This window comes from Pantherophis guttatus, chromosome 1 (genome assembly GCF_059756535.1).
Source record: "Pantherophis guttatus breed Tessera chromosome 1, ASM5975653v1, whole genome shotgun sequence".
Taxonomy (NCBI): Eukaryota; Metazoa; Chordata; class Lepidosauria; order Squamata; family Colubridae; genus Pantherophis; species Pantherophis guttatus.
Window position 1 is genome coordinate 94,377,744 of NC_142063.1, and position 11,623 is coordinate 94,389,366.

General features: G+C 33.3%; 1 protein-coding gene across 6 annotated transcripts in view; it reads left to right on the top strand.

Moving 5' to 3' along the window:
• Positions 1–11,318, top strand: part of KIAA1549L (KIAA1549 like) — a 191,876-nt gene extending 180,558 nt beyond the window's left edge. For all 6 annotated transcript variants that reach the window (XM_087878297.1, XM_087878301.1, XM_087878307.1 and 3 more), the window contains one exon: positions 9,597–11,318. In XM_087878297.1, coding sequence (XP_087734423.1) covers positions 9,597–9,878 — 282 coding nt within the window. In that variant the 3' untranslated portion in view covers positions 9,879–11,318. The remainder of the gene's footprint in view (positions 1–9,596) is intronic.
• The last annotated feature ends 305 nt before the right edge of the window (positions 11,319–11,623 follow it).

Below are 11,623 nucleotides of genomic sequence, written 5' to 3' on the forward strand. Positions count from 1 at the left end.
CATTCTAGTACACAACAAACAACTTAAGAGTAGTATAAGATATACCATACTCAATTTCTGGCCAAGAGATATCTCTACTAAACTATAAAAATATTCAAATATAAAAATTATGTTTAAAAATGGAATTAAAATAAATTTAACACAATTGAATTAGAATAAACACAATTAAAATCAATGAGAAAAAAACTAAATAATAAACAATACAACAAGAATACTATAAATAATGTGTAGACTATGTGACTGATTAAAATACAAAATTCTGGACTCCAAATTTAGGTTTCAGTACAAATGAAAAAAAGCTGTCATTGTTTTTCGAAGATTTGCATTCAAATAATAAAAGTGAAGAGAAGAGCACATTCACATATGTAATGGAATGTGATTGATACTGGTTACACAATTGCTGATCATAGTACTCAGCTATCCAGCCATTTCCAGAAGAGAACTTAAAGTATGATGTTACAGTACAACAATAGGAAGTTCACTTTGCTAATGTTCATTAATGTTTTAGGTTCCTTTTATAAAATGTTATTAATGCAAAATAACAATAGTTGTTACACATATTGTTCAAATTTTCCGGTATGCCTAAACAGGGTTTAAGCTGAATATTAGAACTATAAAACACATAGCAATTAATTAATTACCTAATGGAAGTTAAAGAAGAAGATGAACGAACAATGTATAAGGACTGTACATTTAAACATGTTGATGAAAAATAAAAATAAAGAACTTTTTTCAAAAAAAAAAAAGAACTATAAAACACATAGTAGAATAACAGAGTTGGAAGGGTTCTTGGAGGTCTTCTGGTCCAACTCCTGCTCAAGCAGGAAATCCTATTCCATTTCAGGCGAATTCTTGCCCATTCTGATTGTGATTTCCCAAAGTAATTTGAAAACAACACAAAGAGTTAAAAATGATACAGTTTCAGTGATCAAGTGAGATACATAATGCCAAAACAGACTTTACATAATTATTAATACATAATAATTACTAAATACATGTAGTTTTTGACTTACAACAATTGAGCCACAAATTTCTGTTCCCAAATGAGACATTTGTTACATGAGCTTTTCCTCATTTTACGACCTTTCTTGCCACAGTTGTTATTCACTGCAGTTGTTAAATTAGTAACCTGGTTGTAAGTGAATCTGGCTTCCCCATTGACTTTGCTTGTCAGAAGATTACAAAAAGTAATTTTTTCTTTTGCTGGTACTGGCCTACTGGTAGTGTCACATGACCTGTGACACTGCAACCATCCTAAATATGAGTCAGTTGCCAAGTGTCTGAATTTCGATCATGTGACAATTAGGATGCTGCAATGGTCATAAGTGGGAAAAGCAGCCATAAGTCAGCTTGTAACTTCAAATGGTGCTGTTGTAACTTTGAAGGTCACTAAATGAACTGTTATAAGTTGAGGACTCCCTGTATTTACTTCTTCTTCTTCACGTTATTGATGAAGATATGGTTTGCATTGGTATTCTTCTGATAGAGTTTTTAAATTAAATAATAATGATAATTGGTGCACTGGATGCCACACCAACAAATCTTGTGGGGCACTTAGAAAGTCCTTGCCTTGACTAAATTTCCATCAGCCAATTTCCAAAGGCCACATTGCTTGAATTCACACATTTACTTACGCCCATACATTACAACATGCTAGTTTCTTCAGAAGCTTGATGCATATGAAGGCCAGTACCAGCAAAAGAACTAGCAATTGTGACATTGCCACTCACAACTAAATTTTTGTAATAATAATTTAGATATTATATGTTGCCCAACTCACAGTGAATCTGAGCAGTGTACAGATTACTAAACATATTTAAAAACAAGGAAATGAGAAAAAACCAACAACAACCAAAAATATGGATGGAAATAAAGATTCATTGTGTATAAGATCTTGTATGGAAAATGTTTAGTTTAGGGGTTGGTGGTGTTTTCTTTTCCATGAAAGTGACTAGGAAATCAGCACTAGCGTTGTGCTCTAAATCACCTTGTAAGCTTTTAAATGAAGAGTTGAAATAGATTTTTAAAAAATGAATAAATTGAGAACTCTCTTTTTTTTTTTTTTAAAACAATGAGTAAAATAGAGAACTCCAGTATTGAAATTTTGGGTGTCAGGATAGTGTTCTAGAGCATTTATTTTTGGAAGAGCATAAAACACCATCTTATATGTGTTAGTTTCTTTGTAAAATATAAGCTGCAAATGAAATACAAATTAACTATTAAAATAATAGTACACCTCTCCTTAGAGACCGCAATCTGTTCCTTAAATCAGTAACACAATGGTCACTAAGCAAAATGATTGCTAAGTAAACATGTGACTGAGAAAGAGAGATGCCATGTAGATCAGTGGTTCCTGCCATCTCTTTCAGATAAAGTTCTCTTGTACAGTGTCCTGTGCCTGACCCATTTATTCCTGGTTTCTCTTCCCCCCTTCACAGGGTAGAGAGACTGGATAAACAAACCCTAACTCTTCCTGCTTTTCTCTGCAGTGCAGCTCTTTCCTCAAAAGTGCTAACTGCAAATTAAGAAGTGCAGCTTTGTGATTTTAATTATTTGTTTAAAACCCTTTGCTCTGCTGGTGCCTGAAACTGACCAGACTTTAATCAGTTTCACACTGAAGGTTTTGTTTTTAGCTTTATGAAATTTAGTTGTAAATTTGCAAATTAGTCAAAAAATTATTTGTTAGTATTACCATTGTAATATTTTTTGAATGGCTACTAAATGAAGTAGATACTAAATAAAGAGTGGCTGTAAAAACAAAATTCAACCAAAAGTGATAAAATAAATGTTATCAATAAAAGTTATTGTAATTTATCTACTTTAAATCTTTCTGATATCTGTAAATAAGACAACCGTATATCCCTCTGCCATCAATTGTTCTCTTTATTTTATATCCCCCTTGACAGAATTCTAGTATTCACAATATTTTAATTTGTGTTGGTCTATTATTTCTTGGGTATAGAATGTTTCTTGTGTTGAGAGCTATAAAGATGTTTTCTAGGCACAGCCTGGATTTGCATTTATTCCATAATCTCAATATGGCATATATAACATAATGATTTTTGAAGTCAACATTAACTTTATCTTATCACAAATATCCATTCAACCCAAATCTCATGTTATGTTCTTTTAACTCTAAAAGTCTTCTATTTCTCAGCAAATAATCCAAATCAAATAACAAGCTGCAAAGTACAATTTCTAATCAGGTAACATTTTTCTTTGGAAAATATATTATCCTTTGGATGGCATGCTATCTCTACCGTTCATATTTAGAAAAAAATAGAAGAATTTTTTGATAATGGCAACAATGATCTTATGAGACAATACAGATTTGCAGATGGTTTGGTTGATAAAAAGTGTTTGACTCTCTGGATTTCTCAGCATTGTAATTCTGCTTTACCATTTTTATGGGCCTGAACTAGAGAAATACTGGCCTCTAGTGCTTTATTCCAAGACGTAGGTTTTTAACAAGTTTGACTTAGCATTAGTTGAGTAACAGGAACGTAGTTGGATTTTATCTTTAAAACATTAGGTGCCTAGTAAATTTTGATTGTATGTTGCAGCCTTGAGCAGGACTGAATAATAAAATGGCATGATTTTGATAGTTTAAATAGAAATAAAATTCTAAAGAATCTTGCAATTGCTTTTCATTGTTTTCAAACTATATTTTAAAGTTCCAATTATATATTTTTATAAAAATATTTTATTATTTTTATAAAAACTATATTTCAAATGGTAATTTGTTCAATAAAACAAAGTCCTAAATTAATATCTAATTTATTTAATTTAATTTAATTATTTAATTTAATATTTAATTTAATTATTTAATTTAATTATTTTAATATTGTTTTTAAATTTTGTATGCTCTGTTTTTACTTTGGCTGTGCACCGCCCTGAGTCCTTTTTGGAGAAGGGCGGTATAGAAATTTAATTAATAAATAATAAATAATAAATAAATAATATCCAGCACAAAATTACAAACAGAAAGTAGAATATTTTATATTTATGTATTTATTAAAGTATTTATTTTCCACTCACTATCTTGGAATCTTAGGGCAGATTACAATTCTTAAAATATGTAAGAGAATCTAATAAAATGAAATGAAAATACTTTTAATTTTAATACTTAAAAATGAAACACTTTAATGCTTAAAAAAATGAAACAACACAATAAGCAAGAAAGATATAAATTCTTGCATGGAAAGAGAGATAATGTCATCTCAGGCACTTGAAGAAAGCTACTACATCTCCCTAAGCTTAGTCTTCTTTTTTGAAGATTAAATATGCTGTTTCTTCAATCTCTCTACATAGGATTTCATGGTGAAGTTACAGGACTGAAAATGAATAAAGAAAAAACTAAAATGCTAGTTAAAAATGTCACAGAGAAACAAAAAAAAAAAAGAGTTGGTGGAAAAGATAAATATTCAGATAGTTAAGAAAGTCAAATACTTAGGAGTTCAGTTAACAGTAAGATGTGCATCTATAAAAGAAGATAATTATATGAAACTGTTACAACAGAAAGGATAGCTACAATAAAAATGAACATTCTGCCGAGATTGTTATTCTTATTCCTGACAATTCCGATAAAATTAGAAAAAAAATTTTTTTAAAGAACTAAACGAAATGATACTAAAATATATTTGGCAAGGGAAAAAAGCAAGAATAAGATTGAAACTGCTACAAGATACTAAACTGAAAGGGGGCCTTGGGCTGCCAGACTGGGAGCCATACTACCAGGCTTCTGCACTTGTCTGGGTTAAAAATGGGTAAACTTGAGACAGAAAAGACTATAAACTTTGGACGGACATGATCTCCAACTGGGTGGCATGCCTTTTTATGGTATGGGAAAAATAAAATACATGGATATTTTCAAAGGCACCCTGTTAGAAATGCACTACTGTTAGTACGGGGGAAAATTAAAGACACTATATAAAAATACCAGTCTGGCTCTCCACGATGGAGGCACTGATTCATCCAAATGTGATTAATATGAAAAAAAATGTAAGGTATAAGGACATTTTCTCTGGGGGCACCTGCCCTCTGGAATGAACTGCCCCCGGAGATACGGATGATCCCTGACCTACGCGCCTTTCGCCGTGCCCTCAAGACCCTATTGTTTCAACAAGCTGGGCTGGCCTAAACGTGAATTTTAAATGATTGTTTTAGTTTTTTAATAAGACTGGGGCCAAATTATTTAATATATTTTTAAATTGCTTTTAATTTTTTTGTATATATGTGTTTTAGTGTCATACCGCCCTGAGTCCCTCGGGAGAAGGGCGGTATAAAAAATTTAATAAATAAAATAATAATTTAATAAATAAATAAAAATAATTTTGAATGTTAAAGGGGAACTCAAATCTAAACAAGAATTGATTAATCAAAGGATCGATTTAGCATGGTAGCCATACATGCAAATACAATCAAGATATGAGAAATATGCAAGAATGCATGGTTTCTATGAAGAACCAACAGAACTAGACCAGATATTACTAGGGACAGATGAAAAATTAATTTTAAAAAATTATAGTTACTTATTGAGTATTAAAATGGAAAAAGAGCAAGTGAAAGAAACAATGATAAGATGGGCTAAAAACTTTGGCCACTCAATAGAATTAGACGAATGGCAGAAATTGTGGGATAGAAACTGTAAATTAACAATATCAATGGCCTATAAAGAAAATCTATACAAAATGTTTTATATATGGCATTTACCACCAGTGAGGTTAGCTAAGATGTTTGAAAACTTATCAGCTAAATGTTGGAAGTGTAATCAGACACCAGGTTCATATTATCATATGTGGTGGACATGCCCAAAGGCAAAAAAATACTGGACATACGTGGTTAGAAAAAATGATAAAACAACTCATAGATTTGAAACCAGAATTATTTCTGCTGGGGATACTACCAGAACAGTATAATAAAGGGACTACATATTTAATTTTGCATGTACTATAGTAACGGCAGCAAGGATGGTGTTTGCATAACAACGGAAAACTGATAAGGTTCCGACAGATAAAAGTGTAATAAAAAAAATATTAGAATGTGCTGAGATGGATAGAGTGACACTTAAGATAAAAGAAAAAGAAGAAACAGAATACTTTTTAACATGGAATATATTTTATCAATGGTTAACTAACAAAAACAGAGGTTAGAATTTAAAAATAAGTCAAAGAGAAAACAAAAATCTGTATTGAAAATATTGCAAGATGGATAAACCAATTGTTTTACTATTTTATGATTAATATTGATACATTTATTAAGATTACAAGTATGATTATGGTTATTGTTGTACCTTTATTTAAAATTAATTATGCCCAGACAACACGCTGTTCAGATAGACATGAATTTTTTTATGTTTTTAATGAAAAAATGCACCAATAAAACATATATTCAAAAACTAAATAAAGTTAGTCTTTACATTCATGAATGGATGGGCAGACAGATAACAGCTGTAAGCATAGTTACACCTTCTGTGAACATTATGCATCTAGTTTCAGACATATACCGTATTTTTCGAAGTATAAGACGCACCGGAGTATAAGACGCACCTACCTTTTTTGGTGAGGAAAAGAAGAAAAAGAAATCTCCCTCTGCCTCTGCCTCTGAGCAATTTTGCCTCATTGCAGCCAACAGCAAACAGCCTGCTTTACTTTCATTTTCATTTTCAGCATAGATTGATTAGCACATGGGGGAAAAAAATCTGCTCTAGCAATTTACCTCTTTGCAGCAAACAGCAGAGCCCTGCTCAAAACAGCTGAGAGCAAATCAGCTGAGAATTGGGAGGCCTATCCAATCAACTTGTGCTAATTAGCCTGTACTGAAGCTGAAAGGAGCTGTTTCTTCTTGCTGTTTGCTTGCAAGGAGGTAACTGCTGAGAAGCAGAGGCAAAGGATGGGGCCAGGGGGTGGGCGGGGCTACATTCGGTGTATAAGACGCACCTAAATTTTCACCCCCTTTTAGGAGGGAAAAAGGTGCGTTTTATACTCCAAAAAATACGGTATATACATATATGCTGTAGTTGTTAGTTATACCCTTTTGACTTTCTGCCAATCAAACCTTGTTGTTTTCCCACTGTGGGCTAGGATTGTGATTGAACTCCATTGTTTGTTTTCTTTTTGCTACTTATTTTTGGGAGCTTTTTTTTTACTTCGCTTTCTTCTCTTGACATTTTCTGGTTTTATTTGTAAGCTCCCCCTCCCCCTAGTCAGGTGGTCTCAAAATTGAAGTAATAAATAATAAATGAAAAAAGATAAATATTAACTTTGACAGGTTTTTGTTTTTTTTAATAGCAGACTTGGTAGCCCTCTCTTTACGAAATTTAAGGAGGATGATTACTGTGCAGGAGTATTTCTGGAATAGAGAAATATCAGCAGGATATCAGCAGATATCAGCAGGAGTATTTCTGGAATAGAGAAGGAACTATTACATATTCACTGCTTCCAATCTGTTTATTGAGGGAGATAATGAAATTAATGCTTTAAATTCTCCAATAAGTTATAAATGGAAAAGGAAGATAGCTAGAAAAGATTTCTGAAGCTGAAAAAAATGTTTTGAAAAATGAAAATTGATTGAAATCCTTGCTTAAAATGAAAAGAAATCATATACATACAAACTTTTAACAAAAAGCTTATATAATGTGGCAATCAAAGCTTTCTGACTTGGATATGAGATAGAAAAGTGAACTGCTCTAATATTAGCCAGCAAAGATGGCTACCACATCTTTGCTGCAAATACCAAGATGACCACTAGTTCATATCAGAGAGATGGAATTTTCTGTATAGCATCTAGTGCAGTGATGGCACACAGAGCTATCTCTCTGGACACACCAGCTGTCGCCCATTGCTCCTCCGGGTTCTGATGCGGTCTTCACACATGCAGGAGTGCAGGAAACCAGAAGAGCAGCTCTCCAGTGCACATGCACGGGAGCTCTGGAAACCAGAAGCCAGCTGGTCTTTGTGTCCGCATGCACACCAGAAACCGAAAGACCAGGTGATTGGCTTGCATGCGCACTCCAGAAACTGGAAACTCAGCTTCCCGGCACGCCCTGGGGAACTGTTTTTCTGATTTCTGGTGCTCCCCTGCGTGTGTGCACTCTCTCGTTTTGGCACTTGGTGCTGAAAAGGTTCGCCAACACTGATCTAGTGGTTGTCCGGATTTTATAATCCATGTCCAGTATGTCCTATTCTATGCAATATTTTTTCTCCAAATTAGTGTGAAGATTTCCTTACATACTTTTTATATCATGTGAATAGAAAAATAAATCTTTTGCTCTATCAATTATCCTCTTTCTGCAATTTCCTTATCTGAAAAAAGCATGTAAACTATTTTTTATAGATAATGTATCTGTCTTTCTACTATTCTCCAAGTCACCTAAAAGGCTTTGGTTGCTCTGAGGAAAAAGGTGATAGAGATCTACAGACTCTCAAGTAGAAGCCTAATTTGCCTTGGGCTTTAAACAAATATTATGTCCTCTTTTATGTGTATTGTATCAATTTGAGTGAAGCAATCAATTATTGCTTTGAAAGGCAATAATGTTCTATAATTTTTGAGAAAAAGTAAATAAATTAATATTTTTCCAATAAAATATTCTTAAAAATTGTCATATATAGGAACTATTGACCACTAGTAAGATTATTAGGAAAGGGGGGTATAACCTATTAGTCTCAATCTTAACTTTAGGGTTATTAAATGAGTAGACATGGACTATTATACAAAATTTATGTAGACAAAATAGCAATAGCACTCAGATTTATATACCGCTTTACAGTGCTTTGTTACAGCTCTCTCTAAACGGTTTACAGAGTCAGCATATTGCCCCCAACAATTTGGGTCCTCATTTTTACCAACCTCGTAAGGTTGGAAGGTTGAGTCAACCTTGAGCCTGGTGAGATTTGAACTGCCAAATTGCAGGCAGCTGGCAGTCAGCAGAAGTAGCCTGCAGTACTGCACTCTAACCACTGCGCCACCAAGGCTCATGCAAAACAATCAAGTTAATCTCTAGATTTTAATGTCTTGTTTTTGGATTCTACTTGAACCCAGCCTCTACAGCATGCAGAGATGTTAAAAATTAACAATAATCAAATAATATCCAGAATATCTATTCTACTACTTCCAAACTAATTCAAAGCCTTATTATCTTACGTAATATGATAGTCTCATATTTTCAGAAAAGATAATTTCTGTTTTAAATTAGTGAATTAGGATTCAATGTGTTGATAATAAACTGAAACTGTTTCTGTTTTGAAGGTGGGGCAATGCTACTGGGGCATGTACCTTCATGTCCAAGGAAAAGAGAAGTCTCATTCCAATTAGAGAAGTTAGTACCTTTCTCGGTATGGCTCAGAGTATACTACTATGTTCCCATCAGATTACTGAGGAATGGAAAACCATTGATTTGACAAGGAGCTTATGGATTTCTAATGAAAATGATTCCATTCAATGATTTCCACTCAAAAATGGCATTTCCTTTGGAGTAATTGAACTGATTATTTTACAGCTTTTCCCAAGTGATATATTTATATGAGGTAGACACTGCAGCTGTTCTGTGTTGTTGTTTAAGTGAGAGGAGTTCACGTTCTACTTAAAATCTTCTGTAGGTTCCACACCCTGGCTACATAGAAGCATATTCACATCCACCCTATCAGCACAACTGTCTTTCGATGCTTCATCCTCAGTATGGTGAATCAGCAGATTTGTACCCAAGTCTGGAAGAAGCTCTGCACTCTGCTACAGCTGGATCCCATCAAAGCATAATAGAAAATGATGCTTCAGTCAACCCTGTCCCCAATCTTTCTACAACTGCCTTGGTGAAAGCAATAAGAGAAGAAGTAGCCAAGTTAGCCAAGAAGCAGACACAAATGTTTGAATTTCAGGTTTGATGGCGTTCTGTTCTGTAGGTTTTCATCACTGGGAAGTCTCTAGCTTTTAAATTAGACTTGTCAAAAGAATGCCCTGTTTTTCTAATTCTGATAGAGTCAATATTGGACTTTTTAAAGTGATAGCAACTATAACATCAGTTTCATGCCTGTTACAATAAATATTCCCTGGCATTCTTTGTGAAACATTGATATATTATAAGCAAGTGTTCATCACATATATCTTGTTTGATGACATTTCTACCACTGTAAACATCTGTTAAACCAAATGCCTGCTTACTATTCCAATATACAAAGTGCTGGGGAAGCACAAATATAGATCACTCTGTAGCAACATGTGCATGTAAAAAGTAAGTTTTATCTTTCTGGGTCAAGAGGAAACTAATACTGTGATAATTAAAGGACATGTATTCTTTCATTAGTGGTCAAGTAAGTTACATTTTGGAACACAATATAAAGACTGAGTACAACAAAGCAATAGAGCTCAGCTTTTGCCAGAAGCCACATTTGGACCACAAGAATTTGATATGTATGAACTTCACAGAGTGCTTTATTAATGTCCTCAAAGGCTTGATCATTGTTTATAATTCAAAAACCAGGGGGAAAAGAGAGTTGGTAAGAGGTATACTAGTATAATTAGTGTCTAAAGCACTGGTATAATGTTACTTTTGAGTTACACAGAAAGTTTTCAATAGTGTCTCTATTGACTGTCAAAAGGAAAAGAAACTTGACCAAAAATAAAAAGCTTTTGGAATCTTCCAATGAAACCAAACTCTCTATATCCCCTATATTCAAAAAGGATTTCACATTGAACAAAGTGAAAATAGTGAATTTGAGAACCTTGAGTCTCAAGTTCTCAAATGACAACTCAGTTGGGAATAATGAATGTACTTTAAAAAAAAAAATCTCTGCTTAAGACAGAGCTCTATTCTTTTTTTCTTGAGTAAATAATGACACGGCTATGCAAAACACGTCAAGAAAACCCATGGCCAGAGTTTTGCCCATGTAAACACTGGGCAGGAAATGAGCATGACTCAAGGGAATGTTACCTTCATAGCCTGGCATCAATATTAAGGTTGTGAATAAGCAAACAAGTTGGTTGGTTGAATAAAATAATATGCTGTAAATACGTTGCTGAAGTATTTCAACAAATTGTTCTGTTGAAACTGTTGATATCGAAAATGATTTTGCCAAATCTAGAATTATATATTTTGAAAGATAAATGTAATTCTCTGTTTTATTGCAGTGCGATGAAAATAACATGTGGAATGAAAGTTGAATGCAAATATGCTGATTCATTTAGGATAGCTTCAAAAATGGTAGACTATTAACAGAAAAACATTCATTTATAATGCAATCTTCAGAAGAACTGAGATTGTTTATGGGATAACAAGTTGGATGAACGGATTTTTTGCTGGAATAAAAAAAATACCCTTTAGCCAACTCATTTCTTCAGTTTCCGTTTTGTGGTGTTTTGTGATAATTTCATTTTTTTTTGTTATTTCCTTAACCTTTACTAAAGTAGATAAAGAGGTAATGAGGTTGTACATACATTACAAACTTAACCATCACACTATTCTTTTTTGGGCTAAGCAACAGAATGCAAAGCACAGAAAAGGAGTAAGACATTGCAAGCCTGAACGTTTAAAAAATAGTAAGTCAATAGAACCACTGTGTATTCTTGTTTTAACATGCACTTCTTAAATACCCAATTGCCATTCAACTGAATTTTTATGTTTTTCTGACAT